This window comes from Prionailurus viverrinus, chromosome D1, assembly GCF_022837055.1.
Source record: "Prionailurus viverrinus isolate Anna chromosome D1, UM_Priviv_1.0, whole genome shotgun sequence".
NCBI lineage: Eukaryota > Metazoa > Chordata > Mammalia > Carnivora > Felidae > Prionailurus > Prionailurus viverrinus.
Genome location: NC_062570.1, coordinates 64,080,864 through 64,093,785, shown reverse-complemented (window position 1 = coordinate 64,093,785; position 12,922 = coordinate 64,080,864). Strand labels below are relative to the sequence as shown.

General features: G+C 38.2%; 1 protein-coding gene across 1 annotated transcript; it reads right to left on the bottom strand.

Annotated features, from left to right (window-relative positions):
- Nucleotides 1-9,625: 9,625 nt before the first annotated feature.
- Nucleotides 9,626-10,579, bottom strand: LOC125176967 (olfactory receptor 10A2-like). Its single transcript, XM_047878937.1, has one exon. The coding sequence runs from the start codon at nt 10,577-10,579 to the stop codon at nt 9,626-9,628; it is 954 nt and encodes a 317-aa protein (XP_047734893.1).
- Nucleotides 10,580-12,922: the final 2,343 nt, after the last annotated feature.

Here is a 12,922-nt window from a genome sequence, read left to right as displayed (position 1 = left end):
TTATTCACTCTCTCTCAAAAATAAACATTCAGAAAAAAATAACAGTGAGAAAATGCTATTTAAATTTTTTTGCTGATTCATATTCATGTTTTTTTTAAGTTCATTTATTTTGAGAGACAGAGAAAAAGAGAGAGAGAGATAGAAAGAGTGAGAATGAGAGTGAGAGTGAGAGCAAGAGTAAGGGAGGGGCATAGAGAGGGAGAGAGAGAATCCTAAGCAGGTTTTGTGCTGTCAGCATGGAGCCTGATGTGGGTGTTGTCAGTGTGGAGCCCCATGTGGGTCTCGATCCTATAGTTAGTGAGATCATGACCTGAGCCAAAACCAAGAGTCAGGCACTTAACCAAATGAGCCACCCAGGTCCCCACATGTTTTCTTTGAAAATTTTGATACTTTGTCAATTTCCAAGTAAGAGTTAACACTTAATGAGCACCAGGTAAGTGCCAGACACTATTCTAAGTGGTTTCCATGCATTATGTTAAGTCTTGCAACAAACTAAAGATATACGGGTTATTAGTAGGTCTACTTTACAGCTGAGGAGGCACAGAGAGATTGAATAATTTTTCCAAGTTACACAGCCAGCAAATGTTGGCATCAGGATATGCCTCCTGGGCAGTTTGTCTCTGAGTCATGGCTTTACCCATCAGGCGACTCACCCACTCTGAGAATGGAAATGAGTCTAAGCTAATAGGTGAGAGCAAACAGGAGTTTTTGACATAAGATGTTAGTAATAGAGCAAAAAGCAAAACAAATTCTAGAGAAGATTAGAAAGTTTCAAGGTATTAGCAACACCCACTTTCATGGACCTAATATTAGAATAATTGTTAACTTATGTCTCCATCTCATATTTTAGATGGTATACTACTTGAAAGTAGAAACTGTGTAGAAAATTTAACTTTTTATCTCAATTCCTAGCAAGGTAGATGCCCATTAAATTGTGACCCAATAAATGAATGAAGAATGAACAAAATATAAAAAATAGTCATGGACATATCTGTATAGACAGAGTGTAGGCACAGCGATCCCCATTCAGAAGGAATTTAGATGCAAAGACTACACACATCAATGATACAGCCTCATATAATTTACACAGATTTAAAGAGTGATAAGGGTTATAAATTACACCCATCATCTTCCACTACCCCAAGCCTCCTCCTTTTATCTAACTCATTTCAGAAAATGACACCACCCAGGCTGCATAATGCAGGAGTTGGGACAAAAATCCTCTCATTTAACCTCAAAATTCATTATTTTTCCAAAACACCGACTCAGTGTCACCTTCTACATCACTACTCTTATCTTCTCTGGCCTGGAATATTGCAGGAACCTGATTCTAGTTCATTCTCTACAAACCATCCTTGACTTGTGTGTGATCTGATAGCAACCCCAATTAAGTTACTCATCTGCTTAATGTCTTTCAGTCACTACCTATTATCCCTGGGAAAAAGTACAGTACCTTTAACAAGGTCTTTTTCTCTGGTATCTGCTTATTTTTCCAGGTCCAAATCCCCTACACAGTTGGTGCTCTGGTTACACAAAAATACTCTCTGTTCTGTGCATACCTCATATTCTCTTACCCCTTCTTGTACTTGTGCATGTTACTCTCTACTTTTGGAAACCTCTTCCTGCAACTATGTATAATTTCTTCTGGTCTTGCAAGTCTCAGCTGAAACATCATTTTGTTTGTGAAGTTTCCCTTCACTCCCTTGGCCTAATCAAGGGCTTATTCTTTAAGTCTCTTATAACACGTTGTGTAAAACTCTATTAGAGCACTATACAATTGTGTATGTGTACATATATTTATATCATCTAATAGTTAATGCCAGGAGGGAAATCTATTCATCATTGTATCTTTTGCACCTAGCAGAGTGCTTAACTCCAAGTGCTTGGTAAATAATGTAGTCTAAGGTTTAATCATTTTTATAGCAGTTTGATGATGCTATTGGGTCTCAGTTGAGTCTACAGCTAAGACTTCTGAATGTGTGTGTGTGTTTTATAGGTTGTACATTTGGTTTTGTTTTCCAATATACATTTATTTAAAAATGTATTGCTATGTTCTGAGAAGATATTTTAAAAGCATTATTATAACAGCTTTACATCACTCACTGTGCCACAGATGTCCACTCCCCTGAAATATTTAATCAAAATGTTTCCTAGGACAGAGCCATGACTCTGGGGCACACCACTTAAGCCATATTCTAAAATGAGTTGGCACCAATTTTTTAATCTCTACTTTTTGGGCTATTCAGCAAAACTATTTTTTTTCTATAAGTAACTTCAAATAATTTCAGACATGAGTTGGGTATAAATAAACAGTTATATGTACTGTTACCTGGACTATATCTGTTTAATGTAGTAACAAAGATCTCATGAAAAAGTTCATCAAATGCCTTAGTGAAATTCAGATAAACCATATCAAATACTCATTCTTTAATCTAAGATCTAATGTTAGCTTCTTTGTGAAGCTTTTTCTGACAATCTCCTTCCCCAAATGGATAAATTACTATCTCTGTTGTGTTCCTCAGAGCATTTCAAAATACCCTTATTATATCAATGGTTTTATATTATAATTATTTTTATATTTGTCCTCTCCAGCTAATTGTGTACTCCTTGACATAAACCAAATGATATGCATCATTGTATACACATTACAATGCCTGGTACCTACAAAGTAATGATCAACATTTATTGAATCACTAAGTAACATTTATCTTCATGGCATTAGTTAATTGGTTTAACATGCTGATATTTATCTTTAAAAGTTAACTACGTTTTTAGTCATGAAATTCTTAGTGAATCCATGATGGAGCAAAGTAATCACTATTATTTTTTAAGTGTTTGTAAAAATATTTTTTCTTTTTTTTTTAATTTTTTTTTTAACGTTTATTTATTTTTGAGACAGAGACAGAGCATGAACGGGGGAGGGGCAGAGAGAGAGGCAGACACAGAATGGGAAGCAGGCTCCAGGCTCTGAGCCATCAGCCCAGAGCCCGACCCGGGGCTCGAACTCACGGGCTGTGAGATCGTGACCTGAGCTGAAGTCAGACGCTTAACTGACTGAGCCACCCAGGCGCCCCTGTAAAAATATTTTAAACAACGTTTTAAATTATTGTTTGGTAAGAGATGTGGAAATAAATGTACAATTATAAAACACTACACAAATTTGCATTCTCGCCATCACCACCACCACCATCATTATTATTATCGATATTATTATAGTCTTTATAGTTTCAAAAAGACTAAACCAAATCTTTTGGTAAAGCAGTTAGATAGAAAAGAATCCGATAAAGTGTAGCTTTGATAGTTGAAACTGGAGAAAAACGGCAACATAACATAGTTTGAGAATTTCCTAAGGATACAACCAGATGATGCTACTTAGACACTGGCCAATGTGTAACAAAAGGCAAGGACGGAAAATGGTCTCAGGTCAAAAGTTCAGATGTTATCAAAGAAAATCTCAGTTAACTGGGGCGCCTGGGTGGCTCAGATGGTTATCTGACTTCCTGGGTCATGATCTCACAGTTAGTGAATTCGAGCTCCAAGGCAGGCTCTGTGCTGACAACTCAGAAACTGGAGCCCCCTTCGGAGTCTGTGTCTCCCTCTCTCTCTGCCCCTCCCCTGCTCGTGCTCTATCTCTGTCTCTCCAAAATAAATAAACATTAAAAAAACTTAAAAAAAAAGAAATTCTCAGTTAAGGAAGCTGAGAGAAATGCATATTCATAGCACTAGTTTTTATGACTTTTAAAGCAGAGATGACCTTGCCTTTTCTTTCAAACCACATCCTACAGAGAATCTCAACACTTAAGTCCAATGAGGATGAGTAAGGGCAGAGGCAGGGGCTCAGAGCCCCACTTGCTTGACTTTCACTTTTCTCTTCCCCTGAAAGAGCCCCCTAATGCTGCTTCTTAGGGCCCTAGGGGTGCACAAAACAATATGAAAATGTGATTCAAAACCTTGCATCTGCCTCCCTCCCACAGTTGTAACTCCATATTTTCCTTCATTTGTTTTGATCCTTCTCTAACCATCCCTTTACATTGCCTTCTTTTAATGTAGCCTTTCCTCTCTTTCTCTTCCATCTCTTTCACCTTTCTCTTCATTTTTTAAATTTCTGTTTTCCCCTACTAAGCAGGGAGATGGTGGAAGGGAGTTTGCTGGGATGATATTCTAAAGAATGGATCTTCCTGTAGCTCCATTAATGCAGGTGAGGTTGTCAGGATGTTATTGATGAGGTATAATTCAGCTACTGTTTTACTAATGGTCTTGCAAGCACAGAGCCTTGGATAAATGTAGTTGTGTTTGGAGCCATCAGAAGGGGAAAGAACTCTAGGGAAGGGGAAAGTATGCAGAAACCTAGCTGAGGTGGACTGGCCAGCTACACCTCTATCCAGAGTGTCTCCTTTCTGTGGTAACGTATTGAAGATTCCATGCACTGTTTCAACAAGAAAGAACAAGATAGCATACTTAAGAAAACTTGTGAAAATCCCACCTAAATGATAGTTTGAGGCCACATAGTTACAATAGCAAGGACTTTAGAGTAAGAAATTCAGAGTTAAAGTTCTAGTTATTATTTTTATCTGTGAGTCACAGAGCTACTGACATGACATTTTCTGATTAGGGTTTTCTCAACTGTAAAATGACTATTATTACAGATGCCCTATCCATCTGAAGGGTGGCTGTGGGTGTGAAATGAGATAATATATACTCAAGCGCTTTGAACATTCTAAAGCCCAATACATAATCATTGTTTTCCATCCTTTCCCAGATTACCTAATTTGTCAAAAACTTCTGGTTATTTACTTGAGACCTCTGATCTCCTTTCTTGTTTCCTAGAAATGTGTCAAAGGAGACACATTTTCTTTGTAATAAGCCATCATCCTCTTCACAAAGAGTTCAAGTCTGTGCTCTGTCCACTTTGCTCTTTACTTACCTCCTGCGAATGAAATTTGCATCACATTCCAGAGAACCCCTGGTCTGTGTCAGCTACCCTAGGCTTAGACTAGACTATGTTTGAACAAGTGACTCCAGGGGAGTCCTAAAATATAGCTATATCTGTGCAAGTCACTTCAGAAAAGCCCTGGGCTGTGTCTGTGCCAATCATCCCAAAGGTACTCTGGGTGAGTCTCAGTCCTCATTGCTGGTGAACTCTGGGGTTCTGCCTTGTCACATTCTCAAAGAAGCTTTGTCCAGGGGTGTGCCAGACACCCCAGGTAAATCCTGTCAGTCCCTATAAAGAAGTTCTGAGTTGTGCAGCATTAGTCACTTCAGAGAAGCTCTGGGCTGGGCCTGTGTCAATCACTCTAGAGGATTCCAGGCTGGGTCTCAGGACTATTTTAGTCCCTGGTGTTTACTGGAAGGGAGTGATTCCCCCAATGCTTCCTCTTCCTCAGGTAAAGTCATAGGTTCAGTTTCTGACAGGTGTGAGTTTTGAGGAATTCCCAGACATGCAAAAATTCATGAAGATTCTGCAATCCCATAATTGGAGGAAGTGCTTTGCTGCAGCTCCAACTTTTCCTGCACTCATGAGGCTACAAGAGCAAGGGAAAAAACAGTGGTCTGTCTATTCTCCAAGGTTTGCACCAGAGAGAGATCAGAAGAGCATGCCAGTATTCTTTTTTCCCTCAAGATTATTGAGATCAAATTGACATATAATGTTGTGTAAGTTTAAGATATATAATGTGATGTTTTGATACATGGATATATATATTGAAATGATTACCACAATAGAGTTAGTTAACATGTCCATCGCTTCACATAATTATCTTTTTGTTTATGTGTGTGGTGAAAATATTTAAGATATACTCTCTTAGCAAGTTTCAAGTACAGAATACAGTATTGTTAATGATAGTCACTATGTTGTATGTTTGATCCCCAGAACTTATTCATCTTAAGTTTGTACCCTTTGACCAATGTCACCATACCCCCGTCTCTGATAACCACTATTCTACTTTCCTTCTCTCTGAGTTTAGTTTTTTAGATTCCACATATAGATGAGATCATACAGTATTTGTCTTTCTCTGTCTGACTTATTTTACTTAGCATAATGCCCTTGAGTCTCATCCATGTTGTTGAAATAGCCAGATTTCCTTCTTGGTTATGGCTGATTAATATCCCATTGTATATATGTATACATATGCCATATTTTCTTGATCCACTCATCTGTAAATGGACACTTAGATTTTTCCCATGTCTTGGCTATGGTGAACAATGCTACAATGAACATGGTAGTGCAGGTATCTCTTTAAGACCGTGATTTTATTTCTATCATTCCAGTATTCTTTTACATCTTCCTTCACTTTTGATTCTCATTGGGCTAATTCTTTGGGAGTGTTTCTGATCTGGATTCGGAAGTTTTCATGCATGGAGAGGATAACTCATTAATCACTGTCTAAGCCAAGTGGAGAAGCAGTTGGCAGGGGATACTGTTGGCTGGGGAGGCTAGTAACTCCTGGATAAGGTGAAAACAAGAAAGTCTGAATAACAGTCTGAAAATCCTAACACTTCTTGAATAAGAAATGAAGTTGAGGGAGTAAGATGATGTCCATGCTTTGTGTCAAAATTTTCCCAAGGTGATTAGGGCTTCATCCCAAGACTCTAATGCATGTCTGAACATTTTTTATAGTGTTTCTGAAACAGACATTTGACCACATGTTTCTTACTAAAGGCAGTAACCATACCTGACTTTTTCATTATTGTTTGCTTAATATTTAGCGAAGTGTCTGCAAATATGTGCTTGCATTTTTCTACAAGCCATATTTAAAGTACTGACCTTCTGCATCATATTTCACCTATATGACCTGAGATTTCCATTTTAATTAATTAGGATGGCACATTCATCTTGCAGTTTGTTGTAGGGAAGTATACCACATTTCCAACAAAAGTTGGAATAAATAATAAAGGTGACTCACTGGATAAAAAAGAATAGCTATTTATTCTTCCCCTTCCCCAGTGGTCCCTGGGAGTTTTAATTCTCCCTATTTCCTACTCTACAGTCTGCCAGTAGCCAGTGGATGACTGAAATGGGAGTACAAAAGCCTACTTCTTTGGCATGAAGCAGAACAAACTAAGCTTTATTTATTCCCTGGAGTTCCCTGCTGGAACTGCTGAGTCTGGAATTGCACCCAAAATTATATTTTTGCTCAGCTTCTTCTCCATTCCTACTCTACTACATTTAATGGTTTCTCCTTAATAATTCACTTGCATTTGAGTCCTTGGCTCCATATCTGGTTCTGGGATAACCCAGTGAAATCAACTGATCCTGAGGCAAGATCAATTACTGTAAGTTTGGAGAAGATGTTTCTAAAAGGTGAGAAGAGATTCATAGCAGGGATATGAAGGAAAAGGTTTAACCTTTCTGGGAATAAAACCTCTTTCATGCCTCTTTAATGGATCTTCTCCAGACTTTCAGAATATCTATACTTTATTGCAGGAACTTGAGCACTGTATTTCCTCACATGCAATCCACCATCAAATCCTATCAATTCTTCCTCCAAAAATTATTTAGAATTAATTTGTATTGATACTACTCTATTCCAAGTCACCACCACTTCTCAACTGGATTACCCATTCATTTGTTCATCTTCATACACTATTGAAAAACTATAGAATAATTTCATTGTAATGTAAAGTTTGCATTGGGCAAAGCAAACCAAAATATAACCTTCAACACTGAATGTCACAAGGCCTTGCCATCAGGAGCTCTCTTACCTGTTTTAAAGAAAATTTTAGAAGTATGACTATAATTGAAGCTCCATTCACAAAGAGAAGCATCTCTTGTTTTGTGCAGCTTCTGACTTCTGGAAAGTGGCACTGATTCCCATGACCATATAAGAAGCTGCCCCACTGGTTCAGAGCATCATATCAACTGCATTATCTCAGTACCAAATACTCTTTTACTAAATAAACCATCATTGACATTTTCATTCTATTGTTATAATGCTTGTTAAATATCTACTGTGGCAACCTTCAACATCACTGAACTGCATATCTGAGCAGTCTATGTTGTCTCGCCAGGTACCAGCTGTTGTTTCTGTTAATGCTCTGGCTTCAAACTTGCATATATTTTGAGTGGTATTCCCTAACCCTATTTTTCCATAGTATTTTAAATGCAGAGTGTTCCAGAACATATGGTTTTCAGGAATTCTCATGTCATGTTAAAACAAAAATAATTGTGCAGCTTTAATTTTTAAAGACTTACAGGTACACTGGGAAAAGACAAACATGTAAAAACCAGTACAGCATAGTATATTCAAAATTTAACTTATCTGTTGATAAAATTGGAATAGATGCATATAGCAGAGAATAATTTATGCTGCTTAAGGGATCACACTAGGGCCTTGAAAGATGAGATGGATCCGGCTAACGTACAGATGGAAAGAACTTTTCAAACAGAGAAAATGGAGTACCAGACATCACCAGCTGCTAATCATCTAAACTACTAACACAGAAGTATGAATGAAATTCACTATATTCTCTAATTTACTCAATCATTTCTTCCATAATGTTCAAAATTTATTTCCTTCAAATTAAAATTTTAGTTATTTTTTACCTATTATGTAAGCAAAATTTCAAACGTTTGATGACAAATGTTATTGATGGGACAATAGGGAAAGAAGAACCCTTGTGAATTTCTGGTGGGAAGGTAAAATGGTATAATCAATTTGGAGGGAAATTTGCCAATATATAACAACATGGTACATGTATTCACCCTTTGCCCAATTTCTAGATTTCCATCTGTCAGATACACTGACAAAAATATGAAAATGCTTGTGTATAAAGCTATTTTTTACAGCATGATTTATAATTGTAAAAGACTCATTAAATAAACTATGGTATATCTAAAAAATAGAGTACTATGAAATCATAAGAAGAATGAGAAATATTTTTGTGGTTAAGGAAGAGATATGTTGCAGTTAGCTAGATCCATTTTAAACTTTGATGAAAACAGTATCACAATAGAAATTTATACTACTACTTTAACAAGGCTTAAGAACCTGATAATGGGATAGAATGCCTGTGAAAGCTCAGCTCATTCTTCCTGGGAAAACAGTAAGGACTAAAATGATTGTGGGGTTATAAAGGTGTAAGTATGGGCATGATCAATCCATGTTTCTATATTTATATCACATACCAGTGAGATTAGAAGAACTAACATGCTTCAAGGGCATGCAAACTGAAATAAGACAGTGATGACAGTTATGCACTGGTAAGGATTACAGAGTTTTCTCTCTGATGAATGGAGTCAGATCTGCCCGATGGAAAAGAAAGTGACATGATGATTTTTCACTGGTCTTGTCCTCTGTTATTATGTATCCCCACAATAGGATTATAAGCAGTTTCATGCTGTTCACAATGTGGACATAGTAATGTGAATATCCGGAATTATATGGCACAGAATTATTGAAATACCAATAAGAAAAAATAACGTAAGCCTACAATGAACAGAGGAGTTTTCCAGGAGGTAGAAACAGGGCCAACCTACTTCTCTGCTCTTTTCCCTCTTCTGAGCTTCCCAATAGTCATTTCAGCAGCTGGGTTTCATCCCACCAGAGATGGCAAGGGAGGCAGAGGAATCCCAAATATGAACCTGATTGCTCCACATTGAGTACACTTTACTCTCATTTCTTAACGTTTATGGGATGCAAAATCTAAGGCCTAAAGCCTTGCGGAAAGTCCGGCCAAGGGCATTCTTCACTTCATTATTTCTCAGGCTATAGATGATGGGGTTCAACATGGGAGTCACAACAGTGTAGGACAATGACAGCAGCTTTTTGCTCTCAGGCGAATTATTGGATTTAGGCCGGAAGTAGGTGAGGCTTGAAGATACATAGAATAGGGAGACAACAAGGAGGTGGGAGGAGCAGGTAGAGAAGGCTTTATGCTTCCCTTTAGCTGATGGAATCTTAAGGATGGCAGCAGCAATGCGAAGGTAGGAACACAGGATCAGCAAGCAGGGTATCATGACGACCAGCACAGTGCCAACAATCGCATAGATCTCAAACATTGCTGTGTCTGCACACACCAGTCTCAGCACAGGTGGGCTGTCACAGAAGAAGTGGTTCACCTTGTTGGTGCCACAGAATGGAAAGCTGAAGAGCCAAGTGGTCTGCACAGTAGCTATGGGAAAGCCTGGAAACCAGGAGGCAACAGCCAATTTGGCACGTGTCCTCTGGTTCATGATGACTGGGTAGTGCAAGGGATTGCAGATGGCTACATAGCGGTCATATGCCATGGTGGCCAGGAGGACGCATTCAGCAACTCCAAAGAAGAAGAAGAAATACATCTGCATGGCACAGCCAAGGAAGGAGATGGTTGTGTCCCGGGCAAGCAGGGTCCCCAGCATCTTGGGCACGATGACTAGGTTGAAGCCAATCTCCAAGAAGGACAAGTTCCTGAGGAAGAAGTACATGGGGCTGTGCAGCATGGGGTCAGCCAAGGTAACAAGAATGATGAGGCTGTTTCCCAATAGCGTGACCAGGTAGATGATTAGAAATGTCAGGAAGAGTAGTGACTGTATTTCAGTAGGTAGGGAAGAGAAGCTCATGAGGATAAACTCCCCAACTCTTGTCCGGTTTCCTTCAGCCATCAATACAGAAAAGAATCTCCAGCTTCAGTCATGAAGAGAGATTCTTGATTGGAGGAATCAGAATCTTGGTTTATCAGACTCCTTTTTAGTGTCAGGAAAAGAGGCTGGGTCGGGATCTCAGTTGGAAAAGGAAGGGCCTTGAGCTGTCTGTCTAAGAATAAGACACAAGGAAGAATGGCTAGAGCTTAAGTTCTGAGATGGGCCTGGGCCAGCTTCTGGAAGAGTTGATATTTCCTCATTTGTACATTAACATGTACAGAATGGTCATACCAAATCAGAACCATAAGTCCCTGAAGGAGCCATCAAGGGGCACATTTTGGAAGAAATTATATTCCTGAAAACACCTCAACTTTTGAGATACAAGCCCAAAGTTCATGATTTCATTAAAAACACATACATGTGAATTTATGAAAACTTTAGAAATATATTTAAAATGCAGAATTTATATATTCAATGCAGAATACTGCATCTAATAAGTTTTCTACTCTTCATGAATCTTTCTTGCTGGCTGTAATTTGGGAGGTGAGTGAGGAGCATGTATTGAGGACAATTAACACATGCCTGTGTTTTGTCCTTTTATATATGCATTTTATAGGGGAGGCAACTTATCCCAGAGAAGTTAAGGAAAGAATGAAAGTGGTAGGTCTGGAATCCAAACCACATCTGTTGAATTCCAGAGTTCTCAGAATTCCACAGGACTGTGATTCATTGGACTATTCTACCTTGATCTGAGGACTAACTCATTAATGCTTACGAAAATAAAATGGGAATTTCTGCAAAATCACATTTTGTATGATTTCTTTCTAATTTTCAACTTATTATCATATTCCCTTCTTTCCTCATTATTTTGGTAATCTAGAACATTGAATTCTTTTTTTTTTTTCAACGTTTTTATTTTATTTTTTTGGGACAGAGAGAGACAGAGCATGAACGGGGGAGGGGCAGAGAGAGAGGGAGACACAGAATCGGAAACAGGCTCCAGGCTCTGAGCCATCAGCCCAGAGCCTGACGCAGGGCTCGAACTCACGACCGCGAGATCGTGACCTGGCTGAAGTCGGACGCTTAACCGACTGCGCCACCCAGGCGCCCCTAGAACATCGAATTCTAGTGGGGGAATTATGAGATGAAGTTGGAAAATAAGTAATAAAGGAATTGGATGTGGTTAGGAAACTATTATACAAAAAATACAAGCTTAAAAACAGAAATAAAAACATTATTAAGAGCACTAGAAACCAGAACTGAAACAAAGTAAAAGAGAAACAAGCTTGTGGTCCTTGTTTTGGATATGTTACATCAATAGACTTTTATTGTATGCTAAGGAATTTGGACCTTATTCTATAGATAAAGAGAGCCGCCTGAATACATGAAGCATGGGAGTGACATTGTTATATATGCCACATACAACACATAGAAACATCACTCTGACATTGAAAATGAATGGTATAAGGTGAATTAGGGGAGGGATGAAATCTGTGTACCTGGGATCAAGAAAATCAAGTGGTATACTCATCCTCCGATTTCATACACAATCCATTTTTAAGCAATAGACAAACCACTGAAGCTCAATATTAGTCAGGTAATGGTGAGTAATTTGAATTTGAAGGTTGTATTTAAAACTCCAAAACATCCACGAGGGAAGAGAAAGTCATTCTTGCCAAAGAATAATGATCAGACTGATCTAAGATTTCTCTGAAGCACTAAAAATTAAATGAAGCAATGTCTACAGTTTTGAGATCAACTTCAGAAAAACCAAATACAAGTTTCAAAAATTAATAATAATAAAAGGATCATTGATGCCACAAACAAAGAATCTTAATTAGAGACTCCTACTGTCATTCAGTACAACCCAGCGCTGTGCTTTTCAGAGTAAGTAGAGAAAGTCATGAGAGGTATGAAGACACAATTCAAATTAGTGGAATAAATCCGAGACATGAGAAGAGTGGTTCCCTTTCTCAAGAAAGAGTCTGAACGAAACTAAAGACACGTTGATTGTTTTCATTATGTACTCTCAACAAAGCCCCATAAGATATTGAATACTGAATAAGCAGTCACTAAAAATAACAGCCTTAGGTCAGAAGAGACCATGGTGGTTGGGGCAGAGTGGGGATGAGAATGGCAGACCATGATTATCAAATTAAAAGGTTGTGGAGTGTAGTGCTAGAAACTTAAGAAAACTGAAGTGATGAATTAGAATATAAGTTTGAGAAATCATGCCCACATCACTGAGAAAAATTTTGAAACTATGAAAATAATGAGAGTAATAATAAAGGAAAATACAGGAAATACAATCAACTTGCTAGGCATTTCAGAATGACATGACAAAAAGGAAAGAGAGACAATACT